The sequence below is a fragment of the Cyphellophora attinorum genome (assembly GCF_001299255.1).
Source record: "Cyphellophora attinorum strain CBS 131958 chromosome Unknown Contig2, whole genome shotgun sequence".
NCBI classification, from domain to species: domain Eukaryota; kingdom Fungi; phylum Ascomycota; class Eurotiomycetes; order Chaetothyriales; family Cyphellophoraceae; genus Cyphellophora; species Cyphellophora attinorum.
Window position 1 is genome coordinate 1,084,188 of NW_017253230.1, and position 19,556 is coordinate 1,103,743.

The window sequence follows — 19,556 nt, forward strand, 5'->3', positions numbered from 1 at the left end:
TTGGCCCCGTAAGGGGCGCGCTGCGTGGCACGCGTCCCGAAATAATTTGGACAAGTGTGCTGAATCAAATAATGTATCCTTCACCTCACGCTTCACTGCAACTGCTTCTTCTTCATCTTCTTTCACTCTTTGGAGGTGCTCGTGCCCTCATTTTAATGTTTCCGCCCTGAACGTGCAGTTGCACCGTATAATTTGTTCGAATCCACCAGTATAGACACCTCAGAGCCCGCCTACACCACCTGTCTCACCCTCGACAACAGCACCCCACACCAAAGGGGGCACGGATCAATGTCGACTCAAGACAGCACGCTACGGCAGCGTGGCGGCAAGGACAAGCACAAAGCCAATGGCAAACTCAAGGATGACATCGACAGCCTGCTGAACTCGACCAAAGAGGGCGCAGTCAATGAATGGGATTACAAGCTGGCTTTGGGTATCATCATTGTCCTGGCCTTCCTGACGAGATTCTTTGGCATCAGCCATCCGGACGAGGTCGTCTTCGATGAAGTCCACTTCGGAAAGGTATGTAGTCACCGATCTTGACCAGGCCACAGCCCAACTAATCTGCTACTGATCAGTTCGCTTCGTACTACCTCCAACGCACCTACTTCTTCGACGTCCACCCTCCTCTCGGCAAGCTCCTCTTCGCACTCGTCGGTTGGCTTGTTGGCTACGATGGCGACTTCAAGTTCGAGAACATCGGCGATTCCTACATCAGCAACAATGTCCCATATGTCGCCTACCGTGCCCTGCCAGCGCTGCTGGGCGCCTTGACGGTGCCGACTGTCTTCCTCATCATGTGGGAGTCTGGCTACTCGCTGCCCGCCTGTGTTCTAGCAGCGGGTCTAGTTCTCTTCGACAACGCCCACATTGGACAGACACGTTTGATCCTCCTGGATGCGACTCTGGTCTTCTTCATGGCTACCAGCGTTCTGTGCTACGTTCGATTCTACAAGCAAAGGCACAATGCCTTCGGCCGCAAATGGTGGAAGTGGCTGCTCTTAACTGGCTTCAGCATGAGCTGTGTCATCTCTGTCAAGTACGTCGGTACCTTCATCTTCGTCACTGTTGGTGCTGCTGTCTGCATTGACCTGTGGGACTTGCTCGACATCAACCGCAAGGAAGGTGCGTTGGACATGATCACGTTTGGCAAGCATTTTGCTGCCCGTGCGGTCGGTCTCATCATCGTGCCCTTCTTCTTCTACCTCTTCTGGTTCCAAGTCCACTTTGCAATCCTTACGAGGTCCGGGCCTGGCGACGATTTCATGACACCGGAATTTCAGGAGACGCTCAGTGACAACATAATGCATGCATCGGCCCTCGACATTCTGTATTACGATCAGATCACTCTACGGCACAAGGACACCAAGACCTATCTTCATAGCCACTTGGAGAAGTATCCTTTGAGGTATGACGATGGTCGCATTTCAAGCCAGGGTCAACAAGTCACGGGCTACCCATTCAACGACACCAACAACATTTGGGAGATCCTGCCCAATACTCCGAATCCAGACGGATCTCATCGTGGATCACCCGTTATGAATCACGATGTCGTCAAGCTTCGACATGTGGTGACTGATACCATCCTACTCACGCATGATGTTGCATCGCCCACCTTCCCGACAAACCAGGAATTCACCACTGTGGCCCTCGATCTGGCCGCCGACACGCGCCACAACGATACTCTCTTCGAGATCCGAATCGAGCAAGGCAAGGCGAAGACTCCTTTCCGCTCCAAGTCCGGTCAATTCAAATTGGTGCACTTCCCAACTAAGGTCGCTATGTGGACACACACCAAGCCGTTGCCAGAGTGGGCTCACAAGCAGGCAGAAATCAACGGCAACAAGAACGTTGCACAGCCTTCCAACATCTGGTACGTGGATGAAATCACAAATATTCCAGAGGACAACCCGCGATTGCAGAAGGAGCCTCGTAAGGCCAAGCACATGCCGTTCCTGAAGAAGTACTTCGAATTGCAGCGAAGCATGTTTGCTCACAACAACGCCTTGACTTCGTCGCATCCGTACGCATCTCTCCCATTCCAGTGGCCGTTCCTGCTCCGTGGTGTCAGCTTCTGGACTCAGGAATCGACCCGTCAGCAGATCTATTTCTTGGGTAATCCTGTCGGGTATTGGATCGCCTCCGCCATTCTGGCTGTCTTTGCTGGCATCTGGGGCGCTGATCAGCTGTCCCTGCGACGAGGAGTTGATTCTCTGGACAAGCGTGAGTCGTGACTCTTTCATGTTCCCATTCTCTACTGACTTCCCGCCACAGGCACCCGTTCGCGCCTCTATAGCTCGACGGGCTTCTTCTTCCTCTGCTGGGCAGCACACTACTTCCCCTTCTACACCATGGGCCGGCAACTCTTCCTGCACCATTACCTCCCCGCACATCTCGCCTCATGCCTCGTGACGGGCGCTCTGGTGGAATTCATCTTCAACGTCGAGCCCCTCGTCGACCTCGAGCCCACCAAACAACAAATCACCAACAAAGCCAAGGAGTACGTGCCATCAGCTGTGCAAGAAAAGGTCGCTACAGCAGCGGAGAAGTCGAGAAGGAAATTCCAGTCCACGAAAGAGAGGATGAAGGGGCAGAGTTTGGTAGGGACTTGGATTGCGACGATTGTGATCCTCGCCGCGGTGGTTTGGGGCTTTGTGTTCTTCTTCCCGTTGACCTATGGGTGGCCTGGGTTGAGTGTGGATCAGGTGCAGAGGAGGAAGTGGTTGAGTTATGATCTGCATTTTGCGAAGTGATTGGGCCTTAAGTCACGAGTCAGTTGGGAATCTCTGGCAGCAAAGGTTGGGCTCGGGTGGCAAGCAAAGATAAATAGGCGATGTGATGGCCATGGCGTGAGGAAAACAACCCATGCTTGCCACGTTACCATCGGGGACCTCCCGAGCAGGCTGAAGTGTCATCCTGCGATGACCATTGAGGAGCAGACTCGGAATCACTGATCCAACTACATGAATGTCGCTGCTCCGTCCGAGGAACGTATCAGCTGGACTCGTTATAGGAAGACCTCTTAAAAGAACACGAGGCACTTGAAAACAAGTTCGATGTTTCCCTCGTTGTCGTCGAAGACGTACAACACGTGAGAGATTCAAAAGATCAGCATGCTGCATCTGTTCTGAACGTCTTCTGCAGTCCAAACACATACGAGCACCCTACTTCACCGCATTCGCATACATCGAATAATATGAAGCTCGCCCCACCAAACAGTTGCAGTTGCTATCTTGGCATGACAATGAACAATGCCATTCCCATCTGCTGAGGTGGATGGAAGAGGAAGAAGAAGTCGAGGGCAACACAAATACTTATACCCTTTCCAAAACAGTGAATGTCGCGGCTGAAGACGGAGCGGTCACTGCATTGACTCGGCTGGCAGCGGTGGTATTCACGGTTCGATGCATGATTCAGGTACATTGACAATTTGAAAATCGTGAGTGAATGAAGCTCACCTCCAGGTACCAAAGCCCTTCACCTATATATCACTTGGCAGCAACTGCCCTGGAGTCACTCGAGGAACAGTGCATGCCTCCTACAGTAGCCGAACACAGTGAAGTGCTCTTTCTCGTTTTGCAGCGGGTTTCGACTTTGTTGATCGGGTATAAGTACCTAGCTGTCTTGCCCTCGACCTTCGTCCTCTTCTCTCCCCTCACACATCGCGACTGCAGTCGTACTCGCCTGCTCATTGTCATGCCTTCGTACCACCTGCTGGTACTTGGTGGGTCGAGCAACCTCACCATAGGTTCGACTCTTTTACTTCCTTCATGCCCGACTCCTTGTGGCCTTGGGATGGTGTGCTCTTTGTTCGCGGCGATGGCACATACGATTTGCCGGCTTATCGTGGCCATCGCTAAGTGCCCTGTACGTAGCTTTGGCCTCTGAGCGGCTTTGCTGTGCGCGATAGAGCATCAAAGTCAGAGAGACGCATCGTTCATCACCACACGTATCCGAACGACCATCTTCTGCGCCACTCCTGGCCCTGTTGTATTCGATGACCTGTACCCGGCGTCCACCCCATCATATCCCTTGTCCGTCCTCTCTCCCCCACAGCTTGACCGTCCGATCATGCCCGGAGCTCACGATCCACTTAGCATCAGCACTCACATCCACGCTCAGCACATTGCCCGAATGCCCGCTCAGCTGCCGACACAGCGCCCAGTCGTCGACGCTGTAGATGTTGACGTTCTTGTCAAAGCCTGCGGAGACGAAGAAAGTGCCTGCTTTCCGTGGCTCGCGGTCTCGTGCTGATATGGCTGAGTTTCCGTTAGTGTTTGTTGTGAGTGTTGGGCCCGGCGCGTCAGTCATGGCTGTGTCGACCTGTGCAGGTATGCTTAGATCACCGTCAATGCCCTTGAACCACCTCAGATCCGAAACGTTGCCGTTGTGTGCGCCCAACCCACCAGAAGCGCGCACAGCACGGATGTCCCAACATTTGACCCAGCCGTCGCCGCTGCCAGAGAGGACGCGATAGCCGTCTATGCCCCAGTCCATGGCGAAGATCTCGCGGATGTGCCCGTCGAGAATCATGACCGTTCTTCCCGTGCGGAGATCCCAGATGCGTCCGATGGAGTCTAAGCCACCAGAGGCGAGGAGGCTGCCGTCGGCATTGAAGGAGACGGTGTAGACGGATCGGCTGTGGCCTTCTTGGGCGAGAAGAGAGGTTGTGGTTTCGACGTCCCAAAGGCGCCAAGTGGTGTCGAAGGAGGCGGAGGCGAGGTATTTGCCTGACGGGTGGAACTCAACGCGGCTGACGCGGTCGGTGTGGCCTGAGAGGGTGGAAAGGGGTGTGTCGGAGTCGAGGGACCAGAGGTGGATGTTGGGTGTGCCGCCTTGGCCGCCGGACCCGGAGGCGAGGTTGACAGACAAGGGTGAGACGGTGGAGCTGGGAAGTGTGGCGCCAGGAAACCAGGACAGACCGCCTACTATGCCGGTGTGGCCCCGTAAGGTACGCGTTGTTTCGAGGTTGGGGACGGATAGCAGTCTGATGCCTCCGTTCCAATTGCCAGCGGCAACGATTTCGTTATTCGGTGAAAAGCGGGAGATGCTGACGGGCCGTTCGCCCGCAATTTGAGAGCCGAAAAGCTCGAAGCCAGACAGGCGCTCTTTGATGGCTTTGCGGTGCTTGATGTGTGTTCGCAGAGGAATGCCACTGTCTTCCCTCTGACGCGCGACTCGTGCTTGTGCTCGTGGCAGAGAATACCGAGCTATAGTTCGTCGAGCATCGAGGAGAGCCTGTGTACCTTCTGCATAGAACTCCTCTTCCTGGTCTGGCGGTGGCTCGTCTGCATCGGCCATGGACGTATCCTCCTCATCGTCGTCTTCCGCAGCAGTAGTCACGAGTTCTCGGAGGCGGTCTCGGCGGTCGCCCTTGCTCTCGCCAAAGAGAGTGATGGGCTCTCCCATTGCGCGGAGTTGCGCGCGGACCTTGCCATCATCTGTGGGTACCACCGTTGCTGCCACACGGCGTTTGCGATCGAACTGTGAGAGAAGAGCAGATGCTCTCTCCGGCGCGACGCCTGCGGCAGCGGAGGGGATGTCATAGTTTCGGTCGACGGGAAGGTCGGCGAGACTCACACCAGGCGAGTCGTCCTGTGATTGACGAGGGTCGTCAGTTGCTGAGACGTAATCATGGTGGCTTCGACGGGCTCGGTGATCTCGAGGAAGAAGCCTTGATGTAGCGGGTGAATAACGAGCGGTGGAAGCACGACGGACAGATTGACTCACCTCAGGCTCCTCCTCCACCCTCGCCTGTCTCGACGGGTGCATCATCTTAGGCGCATATCACAGCAAAGACTCGCTTGGTCTGTGATTTGATATGGACAGTACATCATTTCCTCTTCCGCTCCGCAAATATTTGGAAGTCCTCTAGGCGGCAACGGTGCATAAACTCCGTTGACTCCGGGTGGGCAAGATCTGCTAGTAGAGTATACATAAAAGTTACCCAGCACGTCGTTGACTTTCCCTGCTCAGCGTCGTGAGGTATATATGGCAGTGGCGATGATGTGACCACCTGGTCCTGCTCAACGGCGGACGTACATCGATGGCGGAAGATCTCATGCGACATGCTCCTGCCACTAGAGGCAGTAGCGACTCGGAGAATCCCATGTGAAGTTTGAACCTTGAAGGCAACCGCTGACTTTGCCATGGCCACCCGACACCTGTGTTCCAGCCAGTCAATGTAGCTTACGTACACGGCGAATTGCTTCCACTCCAGGAATTGCAAGGCGCGAGCCGATCACAGCAACCTCAGACAACGTCAAGGCAATCGGGAACTTCCCGTGAGATATATGAGCCGCCTCGTTTTCAGCTCGACTTGGCGAATCACGATATACGACTCGTAAGTGCACTTCGTACCATGTTTCCGCCGCAGCACAGGCATGATTTGGCTATCATGTTCGTGCGATCAATCTGCGAGGATGGCGCGAGCCTCGGGGGAGTTGATCGGCAGGCCTCATGAGGGATAGATCACGGTATTTCTATTGTCGAATTTCAAATTTGTCCCCGAAGATTTCCATGTTTGCGGGGCACTCCCTGTTGCCCAATGGGTCGCCTGATTTCGCTTCCACTTCCTGTCGGCAGTGAGCAGTCTTGGTCTCCCTTTTTAGCACTCACAGCGTTGCTCATAAGCATCTGACAGCCCTATGAACGACTACCACCTTGGTACTCATACACTGCCTCTGTCATCCAGCTCATTCTACAGCAAACAGGCTCGGGAGTCATATCAGGGACGCCTTCCGTATACATGAGAAAGTATACGCCACAAGCTTTGATAAATTTTTGGTCAGCATTTCCGGAAGTATCATCAGCCCTGTCAGAGACTTGGGGGCCAGACCAGACAACGTACTCGTGCCGCTTGGATAAGCAAACCTCTCACGACTTGCACATACCCTAAGCAAAGCCAAGTGAGGACTATAGCAGTACCTTGACGCGCTCAGCGGGCGGCGCACCGCATGCGCTCGCGGTCCAGCTACAGCCAACATGCTCGTACTCGAGCGGAAACTCGAGCGATACTGTTGCCCCTCTTGTCATGGCGACCACTCCTTCCCAGAGCTTTGCCCGGGCGCTATGTTCCCTGGCAAAGAGCGCAAGGTGCCATCCCACACCAGAGCTCCTAGGAAATCCCGGTTGCTGCAACGCAGGAAACCTGTCGTCAGTCCGCGTGAAAGTCTGATGGGCTGTCCCTCCGTCGACATCATTGCACTCAGCCAGAATACACCTGATGTAAACATTTTCCCAGTGGAACGGGACTCAGAGATTGCGTCGGCACTACAGTACTACTTCGAGGTCTTCAAATACCAGATTCACCCTTACAATACCGATGCACCGAAGCAATGGCAGCACACGGCCTTCTCAAACGACTTGATCCAGACGGCGATGTCGGATCCGATGTGGTTCTGCGCCAACGTTGCCTTCAGCGAAGGAATGAAGGACCGCATGATGCATGACACGTGCGAGAAAAGCGAAGTCGTTGCCAAATACCAGTCCAAGGCATTCATGGACATGCGAAAGCGACTGATGACCGACCAGGACAACGACATTCTCCTCCTCACCATTACCGTCCTGATGTCAATCGACATCCTCTTCGGTTCTACAGACTCTATGAAGATGCACGCTGAAGGCCTCGACCGTATTATCCAGCTTCGTGGCGGACTGGAGTCGATCAACCATCTACCGTACCTGAAACAGAAAGTCATCGGGTTCCAGCAATTCTGGCATTCGAAACAGATCGCATACGCCACAGCGGAGACCGGCACCGCGAAATATCCGAAACATCCTTTCCCTCCAGACCTCTGCATCGCTACCTCGAAACTCCCCAAAGAGCTGGCTGAGTTGGCGCTCTCTGGCACCCTGAGTATCGCTTTGATCCGTCTCGTCGCTGATGTCGCCGCCCTTCAATCGAAATTTGACCGAGATGGCGAGAAGCGGCCAGAAGACCTTCGTCGGATGAAAATTTTAGGCTACGAGCTCGAATCACTGTACAGGATAGAAGGAATGAACGACGTGGAGAAGCTCATCATCGCTGCCTCATAGACTACGCTACCTGGCTGGACAAGGACCGCGCCGCGCACTGGCTTCTCGGCTGCGTAATTCGTGTGCGCATTTCACCCATCTATCGAAACGGCGTCAAGTGGGAGAAGAAACACAGCAAGGTTCTCGTGTGGGTAGGCGCCGTGCTGACAACCTGTAGCGAAGCAGGCGCATTGTCATGGCGAGTCGGTAACACACTGTTGGAGAAGGCTTCAGAGCATGTGACGCTGGACCGGGACTTTACGATTAGGACGTGCAAGCAGTTCATCTGGGACGATGTGTTAACGGAGAAGCTGGAGGCCAAGTTTGACTTCGAGACGACTCCAAGCACGAGGAGAGCTAGTAGTGAGAAGAGTCCGAGTCCGTTGTGCTTGGCGTTGTCGGAACAGAGGAAGGAGATAAGTCCGCCGGCGGATGCGTTGGCGCTGTAGCAGGACTATGATTGCGCGGGTTGCGGAAAGGCAGTGCCAGGATATTTGTGGTTAATCAACAGCAGCAAGGACGTGGTTATCGCGGTGGCTGGCTGTCTGCTTTGGCCGAAGAGGTTCAAGGGGCTCCTGCAGACCACCTTCGCTGGCATACGTCCGGGCGAGATTGAATTGCTTGCTCTCATGTCTACATCGTGGCCTTCTCAGCTCGAATTCGCCTTGGGCCGCATAATGCCTGTTGAGCCCACCTTCGCAGCAGTGTATAGACTGGAGATCGTTCGCTTGCAGACCGTCGGATACAAATGAAGACTCGGAGTCATTCGCCGGGGTTACGACTCCATGCCAGCAGAACATGCAGGAAGACGGTGCCCACATGGAAGCTGCGAGGAGGCTCCAGTTCCATGTGGCTTGTGAGTCAATATATTCAGGCTACACAGCACACACCTACATATATCTATATGATCGAATTTCGCCACAAATATCTCACACAGATCTACAACAGATCTAGGAGACACTTTGGCGGAGTGTAAGCTAGTCTCTCTATCTCTAGTCATCGGCACTAATGCGTTTCCCAGGGTTAACGCGATGGTTAGCAGCTCTCTTATGATCTCGTGGTATTTATCTAACAATTGTGCAGCCCTGCTATCGGTCCTTGTGATCATGTAGATGAGGCATTTCCCTCGGGAGCGCAGGTTCGAGTGAGTCGCATCTTACTTCAGATGAGGTCTCAAACTAACATCCCGATAGATCCTGTAGGTGTCGTCTTTCGTTTTTGCTTTTCCATTTTGTGTAAGCGTGGACCGTCTGATGAAGGCCTCCACGCTGCTGAGATGGACTGTCCGTACGCAGCTAAGCTGGGGCGCGTTCCGATGACTAGGATTGCATGATTGTGACATGTACTTGAGATGTCCCTTCCGTAGGATGCATGACAGAAATACATGATCGACATCGGAAAAGAAACCCGAGCCCCACGATCGACGACACGCTGATGATTGGACGCCCAGAAGATTTCTCCAAGGCGGGCTCCAACTGCTGGTCTGCGGCGCAAAAAGTTCAGGATCGAGCAACGGCTTTCGAATACATTCTGACTCCTCCAGGCGCAGCATGTGTGTAGCAGAATGGTCAAATCCTACTTGTAAGTGCCTTCCAGAGTCCTCGACATACCAGACTAACATCTACAGGAAATTTGAGCATTCCAAGACCTTCTCCCAGATCTGCTCCCCCACATCCAATGTCGTCTATGATGCCCATGCCCTGTCTACAAGCACCACACAAACCTCTGCCGGTCGAGCGGTAGTAGGCGCCAACGACTCGATCCTGTCCTGGGACATCAAGAAGGCAGAACTGCTCGACACATGGCGAATACCTGACGACCCTTCGCCTGTCACTCACATCATACGTTGTGCTGCCGCGCCTGACCTATACGCTGTGGCTACACCGATGGCAAGATTCGGGTGTGGGACGCCGTTACTGCGACGGTTGTCATTACGTTCAACGGACATAAAAGTGCTGTGACGGTGCTGCAATTCGATACTGCGGGCGGCAGATTAGTGAGCGGCAGTCGGGATACCGATGTCATTGTATGGGATATGGTGGGCGAGGTTGGGCTGTACCGGTTAAGGGGACATAAGGATCAGGTCACGAGTGCGCACTTTTTGCAGTCGCCCGAGGCAGGCGAGGAAGGAGAGACCTTCGTCGTGTCGACAGGCAAAGACTCGCTGGTCAAGGTCTGGGATCTGTCCAGCCAACACTGCGTCGAGACACATGTCGTCCAGACAAATGGAGAATGCTGGACTTCTGCTGTCGGTCCGGACGGATCGGCCTTACTGACTGCGGGAAATGATGGCGAGATCAAAGCCTGGACAGTCAATGCTGCTGCCTTCCAGCAGTCCACTACCGCAAAGCGGGTCAATATTCTGACAGAGCAGGGCACATTCTACCGGCATGGCCGTGATCGCACGACCGGCATTCACTTCCACCCCAAACGCGATCTGCTAGCTTTCCACGGCTCCGAGAAGAGTATCGAAATATTCAGAATCCGCAGCGATGCTGAAGTCCGGAAAGCTCTCGCCCGAAAGAAGAAACGGAAGCGAGAGAAGGCTGCTGCTGAGGAGGCTGCTGCTCAGGACGAGATGGCACTGGACAACGATCAGCCCGATCCCGAGACCATTCCTACGATCACAGACTTCATCGTCACCTACGTGACTGTCCGTACCAGCGGCAAGGTTCGCTCGATGGACTGGGCAGGCGGCAAATCTGGCAAGTCTATTTCAATGCTCATCTCCACCTCCAATAATCAGCTAGAGCTCTTCGAAGTTACACTCCCTCCGCCAGACCAGAAGTCGAAAAAAGCCGAGCAACCAGAATACAGCCGCACCCAAGCAGTCGATACACCCGGCCACCGCACCGACATCCGCTGTCTAGCCCTCAGCTCCGACGACCGCATGCTCGCCAGCGCATCAAATGGCAGTCTAAAGATCTGGAACACGCGGACACAGAGCTGCTTGCGGACCCTTGAATGCGGCTATGCCCTGTGTGCAGCGTTCCTGCCAGGTGACAAAATTGTCGTCATCGGCACCAGGGAAGGCACACTCGAACTGTTTGACATTGCCTCATCAGTGCTGCTAGATACCGTTGCTGCTCACGAAAAAGAGCTCTGGTCCATGCAAGTGTCATACGATGGTAAAGCCCTGGTCACTGCATCTGCAGACAAGAGTGCCAAATTCTGGGACTTCAAAGTCGTCCACGAAGCCGTTCTCGGCACTGAGCGAACCACTCCGAAGCTCACGCTGGTGCACACACGCACTCTCAAAGTCGCAGACGACATTCTTGCCGTCAGATTATCACCCGACTCGCGCCTGATTGCAGTTTCTACCCTCGACAACACCATCAAGGTCTTCTTCATGGATAGCCTGAAGCTCTACCTGACGCTATACGGACACAAGCTTCCCGTGTTGAGCATCTCGATTTCGTACGATTCGAAGCTTCTCGTCTCATCGTCCGCCGACAAGAATGTGCGAGTGTGGGGTCTGGATTTTGGCGATTGCCACAAAACCTTCTTTGCTCACAACGACTCAATCCTTTCTGTGGCATTTGTGCCAACCAACGAAGACCAGAATGGGCACCATTTCTTCTCCGTCTCGAAAGACCGAAGCATTAAGTACTACGACGCAGACAAGTTCGAGCAGATCCAGGTGTTGAACGGCCACCACGGGGAGATATGGGCACTGGCTATCGCCACCGACGGCTCCTTCATCGCAACAGCCTCCCACGATAAGTCAATCCGCGTCTGGAGCCAAACAGACGAGCAAATATTCCTTGAGGAAGAGCGCGAGAAGGAGCTCGAGGACCTCTACGAATCCCAGCTCCTCACGAATCTGGAGTCTGATGAGCGCAATGCTGCACAAAATGAGGATGGTACTCCTGCAGATGCGGTCCTCGACCCCTCCAAACAGACAGCACAAACCCTCATGGCCGGTGAGAAGATCACTGAAGCTCTGACCCTCGGCATGGAAGACCTAGAAATCACGTCCGCCCACAGCGCCCTTCAATCTACCAATCCAAACACCCAACTTGCCCCACCACAACGTAACCCAATCCTCACTATTGCACATAACAACGTGTCCGCCTCAGCATACGTCCTCAGCGTCTTCGAAAAGATCCCTGCCGCATCCCTGCAAGACGCCTTGTTGGTGCTGAGCTTCACGCAACTGCCCGCGCTGTTCACGTTTCTCGGCTTGTGGGCCGAAGAGGGACGTAATGTGCCACTTATCTGTCGAGTGCTTGTGTTCATGCTCAAGGTACACCAGCGGCAGATTGTGAGTCAAGGGAACTTGAGGGCAGATCTAGAAGCATTGAAAGTGAAGTTGAGAAAGCTATTGGAGGGGAGGAGAAAGGAGGCCGGGTGGAACTTGGCGGGGTTGAGGGTATTGGGCAGACGGGTTGCGGAGGCGGAGGAGGACAAGGGCTGGATTGACGATATTGACGAGGAAGGCGCGCCGGAAAGCAAGAAGACGACGACGACGACCAAGGGAGTCAAGAGAGGCTTTGTGAGCGTTGCTTGATGTTACCTGCGTATACCAGCTGTGCGAGAAACGAACCATGTGGTGTATGACTTACACTTTGTGTCAAGCCGCATATCGAAGGCCCAACCCCAGCCTGCCTTCCACATCTGAGCTCCGAATCGCGTGGTGGCCGTTTCCTTCTTCCCGTCGCGTCTGTCGTATCTGCAGGAAATTTGTTCTCCTGATTACCATCGGACACCCGCCAAGCAGGTTCTGCCTGATCTACTCAGGACTCTGGAGTTACAGGCCACCCGGGCTTGCAGCTACCGCGCAATCCTTGGCTTCATCTGACTGGTCACATCGTGAGCAATCTCGGGATTGGTACAGATCACTATCCCTTAGTCATCCTCGCATCAGTCTAATTGACACACTTACGAGGCACAATAGTGCTATACGCCTGACTCTCCGCTCAACTCATATTTTGTGCGCATATGGTGTCGGACTTACTGCTATGGCCTGCATCACGTAGTCGACGTCCCAACACAACGTGAGTAGTTCCAGTGAGCCGGGCCGGTCCTTCGAAGCGAGTACGTCCGTCTGCCTTAAAACGGGTATGGACAACAGTGTTTACTTCGACTTACTCATAACTTGAAGACAGGGTGGATTATACGCGCAAGGCGACCTGGTGAGGCTGTTGAAGACACCTCCGCCCTGCGGTTGACCACACTGGCATCGACACGCTCTCTGCGATGCTACTCTAATGATAAAGAACGTGAAAGACCATGAGCACAGCAGCACTCCGAACAATCGAAGCACGCTCGTCAAACACGATATTTAGAGCAGGTCGAAACACCAGTTCGTCGTGTAGGCCCCTCATTCGTCTTCATTCGAACAACACGCGAGTCCCTGGCCCTCTACAGCTACGATCCTGCCTCCTACACCACCCTATCACAATCTCAGGAGGACCCAACACAACTCAAAGGACCATGTCGTCCACAACGACAGCCACAAGCCCCTCCTTGACCGAACTAGCAAGACACTTCCGCTCCCTGCATCAGCCCTCCAATCTCCTGATCCTAACCAACGTCCACGACACCCCCTCCGCCACACTGATCGCCTCCCTGCCTCAAACCACCGCCCTCGCCAGCGCGTCCTACGCTGTCGCCGAATCTCAAGGCATCCCCGACGCGGCACTCACCCTCGACCTCAACCTCAAAGGACTCGCCGCCATTCGAGCCGGCATCGATGCCTGGACATCCCAGCACCCAGACAAACTCCTTCCGTTGAGTGCAGACCTGCAGGACGGGTACGAAGACCCAGCCGAGACGGTCAAGCGTGCGATTGAGACGGCGGGGATCGTGGGTTGCAACATCGAGGATCTCGACACTGACCCTGAGGGCAGCCGACCTGTGCGGTTGCGCTCCATCGAGGAGAATGTCGCGCGCCTGAAGTCCGCCCTTCAGGGCGCCGAAGCAGCCGGCATTCCGGCAAAGCTGTTCACCATCAACGCACGCACCGACGTTCTGGGGTTTGATGGGACGATCGACGACTGTATCACTCGTGGTCTAGCATACCTTGACGCCGGCGCAGCGTGCGTGTTCGTGTGGGGCGTCGGGAAGCACGTCATCACGAAGGAGGAAGCCGCGAAGATGGCAAAGGCGTTCGGCGGTAGATTGAGTCTACAGCCGGGCGGTATGGGTGTCAAAGGAGCGCGGGAGGCGGGGGCGAGCAGGGTCAGCACAGGGCCCTATCTCTGGAGGCAGATCAAGGAAGTCGAGGCACAGGAGAAGGAGAAGGGGGATATCATGAGGAAGGCTGCGCTCGAGATCTTGCAAGGATGAGCGGGACGTAAAGTCAAGGCCTGGGACTGTGACCCAAGATCGCAAGGCGTTACGACCATATGATGTTCAGTGTAAGCCATTCCTCACCCTTTCAGCGTCAGTTTACCAAGTATTCACGCTGCTGGGGGCGCCTTCTGCTACTGTCTGGTCATCCGGTCTCACTTGAGGCTGAATGTCATCCGGTGACCAACAAGCTATGCTGCATACCCACTACCAATGCAGAGGGAGCGGCGGCTTCGGAATCGAGATCGATCGACGTGAGATAGCAGCTTCCTACTGTCAAATCTCTACGGCAGGCAGGCACGATGCAGCTATCCTGCTCGCCAGCCGGGGGTGTGGCTTATCTTGCGCCGGATGACCAGACATGTATTTGAGGTGGCAATAATGAATATACTTCCTGGCTGTGCGTTTGCTACAAGTACCGCAGAACGGATATCGGTGGATGAATTTGAACTGTCTATGTCTATCTGCATACTCACAAGTCGTCTTGCGTCTACTGGGAGGGTTTCGACATGAGTCGACTGCGCAATCCCATCGAGACCCCCACCCAGTCTTTGCATATCTATGCCCGTGCTTGCGCATTCCTGAGGTCTACCTTGGCTCCTTCAGTCTACAAAACCCTGTGTAGCCCTCGCATTATTCCAACAGAACACATCTCTGCGGTCTTCGCTTTCTCAGACTGGCCGCTGATAGCAGAAGCACACCGCTGCACACCGTCCGTCAACCGACGGTTGCTCCGATTGGAGCTGCCCGTCCGCACTGCATGAGACGTTCCGCTCGAGATGGCACTGTCGGACGAGCGCCAGGTCCTGCGTACCATCTTGGTAGCTGCAATCCAGAACCCAGACAACATCGAATGAGGTCTTCTCACCATCGACCACATCTCCGTCCATAAGCTCTGTGCCCCCTGGAGACGACTCCCGATCCCCGTCATCATCAGCGTCTCGCTTGCAGAAATGGCACGGATTAGGAATAGAGCCCATCGGGACGTCGACGCGGAGTGGCTTCGGATTCATGTCCTGACACGCACAGTGCTGATCGCAATAGTAGTCGTATTTTCGCTTCGAGAGTCGACCATTAGCATCGCAGCTGTATACACGAGGAGGACGGCGGCAGGCCTCGGTGACCTTTGAGTCTCGCTGACCGTCAAGTTCGCACACCACAGCGTATTCGTGTCTCGTCATTAGTTCGACTCCACCGGAAGATGGTTCGAAACGCGGCGAAGTTTGCTCTTGCTGGCCATCGTACGTGGTTGTGGCCTTGTCGTCGCTCTCGATGTGGGCTTCGGCTCCAGGTCGACTTGTGCTATTGGCTTGCTGAGGAATAGCGGCCACATTGGCTGAGTTGTCCTTGTCGGCATCCATCATTTCTGATCTGCCGCCATCGGCAATAGTATTGTTGTCGACTTTTCCGTCACTGATACCAAAGATCGCTTTGACAAGCTTACGCCAGGAGCCACTCGCAGGCACCTGATCGTAAACCCAGCCCAAGACGCGTGGCTTTGGGTTCATGTTGCGACAGAAGCACTGATCATCACAAGTACCACTCTGTTTCCCAGATCGAGTGCGCTGGCCTCTCTTGTCGCAATTGTAGCCGTACGGCGGGTCGATGCATAAACGAGTCATTTTTTCGTCTTCCCTCATCGGCTGATCTCCAGACTCCTGGTACTTGCAAACCAAACCCCACTCGCTGTCCCGCTTTGTGAGGCTGGCAGATCTGAGCTCGATGTCGGTTTCGCCGGCTGCAGTGGACGATTCGATCGCAGCACGTCTCTGCACGCCAGGTGGGTGTGGCATCTGACCTATAACCCAATTGATTGGACTAGGCCGAGGGTCCATGCTACGCATCTGCACTGCTTGTTGCAGTCATCTCGCGCTTCAATGCTGCTCATGTTGCCGTCTGTTTCGCAGTAGTAGATCCATGGACCCATATCGCAACTTTTGGTCATATCCTTGCTCTGCTTGTCACCGGTGAAGCAGACAAGTTCATTTCCCGGCGACCAAGCAGCGCCATCATCATGATGCCAGGGCCAGCTTGGCCACGGTTTCGAGTTGGGAACAATGGCAGGCGGCTGCTGACGAGCTTCTACCTGGGCATTCTCCTTGGTGTCCTCAAGCTTCGTAACACTCCCGACCGTGCGCTTTTTCCAGCCGCCGCCCTCTGGAACCTGACCCTGAGCCAGTTGAGGGGTTTGGGTTTTGGATTCATGTCATGGCAGCTGCACTTGTTGTCGCACTCTTGGTACTTTTGCTGAAATGTCAACTTCATCGTCTGAGGATTGCATCGGTAGACGTAGGGACTTGCCGAACAGATATCCCACCAGTCTTTGCTGACTCCCATTCGATCTCGGCAGGTCATTGCGACATCGTGACGACGGTCAAGATTATGCTGATTGGGAGCGTCTTGTGAATTACTTCCTTGATGTGATTGTCGAATGGAGGCCTCCTGGAGACCAACGGTTGATTGCTCAGGGTCATCATCAGGAGGAGCAATGGATCGCCTGCTCCACGACCCGCTCTTCGGAACCTGACCCGCAAGCCAATTAAGCACACGCGGCTTCGGGTTCGTGTTGACACAGCGACAATTTCTGTCACATAGTTCATCGCGTTGGTTGAACATAAGCGTAGGTGCACAATTGTATCCATAAGGGCTGGCAACGCACCGGCGCTGAAGTGGTCCATTAAACTCACCCTGGCCTCGATTCTGGTAGCACCCAACTGCATAGTCGTGTCGACGGACAAGTTCGTGTACCTCAGATCTAAGCTGGACAGCAGTACGAGTCAGACCCTCACCATCCTCAGAGTCGCGTTTGTTGACAGGATAATCAGCGAACTCAAAAGGAGATGCGGCCTCTATACGTGCCGAAGATTCCGCGTCGTATCCGTTGGGAGGGGAGAACATCGAGGACTTCTTCTGTGGTGGGCGATCGTTGACTGTCGGAGGTTTGCCTTCATCTGCACTCCACTCGTAGCATCCACACATCGTCTGGCAGTCTACATCATCTTTCCGATACTTCATATGGCCTTCGGTATCACAGTGGAAGCCGTAACGGAGGTTGCATTGCTGAGTGTCGCGCATCCAGTCATCGGGAGCATTGGCTGAAGCACACCAGAGCGCATACTTGTAAGGATCTGGACGTTCGATCGGATTGGAGCCATCAAGAACCTTTGAGAATGTCGTAGGGGTGGGTTCGTAGGCTAAGGGATCTGTTTCAGCTCGCTGAGGAACGGCACGGTTGTTCTCGAAGGCCGCGTTACTTTCGTTTGGCAGGAGATCGACACTCCGCGTGGTTGTAGAAAGAGCCGCGCCATGTACCGTGGCGACGACTGCAAGACCAACAACGAGGTGACCTAACACGCCTGCGGCAACCGATTAGCAACATACCCAAGGACTGGCGAGCTTGGCTTAACCCACTACTGCAGCACCCAGATTTCGTCAGGGTCACCATGATGATTGATGGTGTTGCCGGCAGGCAGAGCACCAGACGACTGATATCTGTGATGCAATGTTAAAGTGTTGATAGTAAGATTGGCTTCGAAGACACTATGCGTTAGAAGGCTGCTTCGTATGGATGAGCGACTATTGAAGTTGGATCGAATCGCCGAAAGTGCGATGCAGATATATGCTCAGACGAAGGTCTAAGCAAGTGATGTGGTGAAGTCGCTGTGCTTCACGCGTTTGCGGTTAGTGCAGGGGTGTACAGCAAGAAGTCGCAATGACTGCATAGTGAAGTCTCACCAAAGTGGCGAACAACATCAACTGAAGCTGTCTCGATGTTCGTCACCTGCAGTTGCAATATCTTTGGAAAAAGGGGGTCCAGTAAAGAACAACGCCATTTGAGAGGTAGCGAATGCATCGTGACCGGCAGCACCTTCCTCCACAGATCCCCTGCCTGGTCCACTTTCAGTAGCTGTTGCCTTGCACTGGGCGTCCACATCTTGAAGCAAAGTTTACAATCGCTCTCAAACGCGGTTCCGATCTACTCCGTCCTTCGATCTTCTGTGCGCCTAAAGTGAGGCAGGTGCGGCGGATAGTTGTGTCATTGCTGCCAGATGAATGTTAGATCAGCCACGGACTCGACCTGGTACTGGCCATCGATGCGCCATGGTAGGCGAATTCTTGGGGCAGAAGTGTCCGTGTGGAAGAAGGTATGTGAAGGGCAAGTATCTCTTGGGCATCCCCACGCCCAATTGTACAGCAGCATGGACTGGTATCAGGACCAGGCTTCCACCACTGATCAACGAGAGCAAGTAATCGTCGCCAGCAGCTACTACTGCATTGCTTCAGGGCCAACGCATTGATGACATGGCGAACAGTGCAGTGGAAGTTAAGTCCGGTCGAGGCAGCCGACAGTCACGATATGGTGGCTGAGAAGCCCTTGTTCGTGGCTGTCGCGTATCTGGCCATACTACGTGCAGAGGTATAAGACTTGTAGACCAAGCTTTAGAGTCGAGCGAGAACGCATGGTCAACCCATCAATGATGGCAACGATAGAAGAGATGGTGTTAACGAAGAAAAGCAGAAGCTTACCAGTGGTCACTGACCGTTCGGAGCCAGCAGGATGTGGGCCCCCGGCTCAGGCCGTTCGCCAACGTGATTGGTCAAAACAGTGTGGTAGGAAGAGACAGAGCATTACCAGTATCTGATCTCAATTCGTAGGAGATAGTAGATGACCAGAGCAGATGAGTATGAGGCGCCCCTGTTGTCCTGAAGCAGCTGGAAACCGAGACTTGAGGGGCGACTTGGTACGGGGAAAGAGGATTATTGAGGTAATAGGTGTGCTTCCAACTAAGATGAGCTCAATTACAGATTCATTACCTTACTGGCAATCGATCTCTGGCTGGTGGGAACATATATCCATCTTGCGATGAAGTCGTCTTATGCTGCAGCGTCCTGGTGATTCCAATGCAGTGCCTGCCTCTGCAAACTCCAAAAATGCGTTGCTCCTTGATCTATCTGCGCCTGTCGCAATGCAGAAGAAACGCTCGATACAAAGCAAGCGATCTAGAAAATGGACCGTCGAGTCGGTAGACTGCCGCGCGTCAGGCTCTTGTTCGGCGGCATGGAGCATGACTCACCTCAACAGTGACGAGCAGGACGACGACATACGTGACATATCGTTCCCGGAGTCACCCATGTTTGCACTCCCCTCTTTGCGCAGTGCGGGCATAATTTACCGCGCGACTTTGATGATATTATCAGCTTGACCGCATCATTCGTCCAAGTTAGTGCTCTTACCGTATGCTTGC

The 19,556-nt window shown here is 54.1% G+C and overlaps 6 protein-coding genes across 6 annotated transcripts; 4 read left to right on the forward strand and 2 right to left on the reverse strand.

Moving 5' to 3' along the window:
* Positions 1–288: 288 nt before the first annotated feature.
* On the forward strand, positions 289–2,753 carry AB675_2717 (Dolichyl-phosphate-mannose--protein mannosyltransferase 4; the record flags this gene model as incomplete). Its single annotated transcript, XM_018142710.1, has 3 exons — positions 289–522; positions 579–2,223; positions 2,275–2,753. The coding sequence occupies 3 exons, from the start codon at positions 289–291 to the stop codon at positions 2,751–2,753; spliced, it is 2,358 nt and encodes a 785-aa protein (XP_018004894.1).
* Positions 2,754–4,023: 1,270 nt separating this feature from the next.
* AB675_2718 (U4/U6 small nuclear ribonucleoprotein Prp4) lies at positions 4,024–5,775 on the reverse strand (the record flags this gene model as incomplete). The annotated part of the gene is made up of 2 exons (XM_018142711.1): positions 4,024–5,595; positions 5,731–5,775. The coding sequence occupies 2 exons, from the start codon at positions 5,773–5,775 to the stop codon at positions 4,024–4,026; spliced, it is 1,617 nt and encodes a 538-aa protein (XP_018004903.1).
* A 1,209-nt stretch (positions 5,776–6,984) lies between these two features.
* On the forward strand, positions 6,985–8,465 carry AB675_2719 (uncharacterized protein; the record flags this gene model as incomplete). The annotated part of the gene is made up of 3 exons (XM_018142712.1): positions 6,985–7,945; positions 8,038–8,164; positions 8,195–8,465. The coding sequence occupies 3 exons, from the start codon at positions 6,985–6,987 to the stop codon at positions 8,463–8,465; spliced, it is 1,359 nt and encodes a 452-aa protein (XP_018004828.1).
* A 1,115-nt stretch (positions 8,466–9,580) lies between these two features.
* Positions 9,581–12,526, forward strand: AB675_2720 (putative WD repeat-containing protein; the record flags this gene model as incomplete). The annotated part of the gene is made up of 3 exons (XM_018142714.1): positions 9,581–9,597; positions 9,644–9,845; positions 9,911–12,526. The coding sequence occupies 3 exons, from the start codon at positions 9,581–9,583 to the stop codon at positions 12,524–12,526; spliced, it is 2,835 nt and encodes a 944-aa protein (XP_018004967.1).
* Positions 12,527–13,452: 926 nt separating this feature from the next.
* AB675_2721 (uncharacterized protein) lies at positions 13,453–14,307 on the forward strand (the record flags this gene model as incomplete). The annotated part of the gene is made up of 1 exon (XM_018142715.1): positions 13,453–14,307. The coding sequence occupies one exon, from the start codon at positions 13,453–13,455 to the stop codon at positions 14,305–14,307; it is 855 nt and encodes a 284-aa protein (XP_018005334.1).
* Positions 14,308–14,981: 674 nt separating this feature from the next.
* On the reverse strand, positions 14,982–16,145 carry AB675_2722 (uncharacterized protein; the record flags this gene model as incomplete). The annotated part of the gene is made up of 1 exon (XM_018142716.1): positions 14,982–16,145. The coding sequence occupies one exon, from the start codon at positions 16,143–16,145 to the stop codon at positions 14,982–14,984; it is 1,164 nt and encodes a 387-aa protein (XP_018004816.1).
* Positions 16,146–19,556: the final 3,411 nt, after the last annotated feature.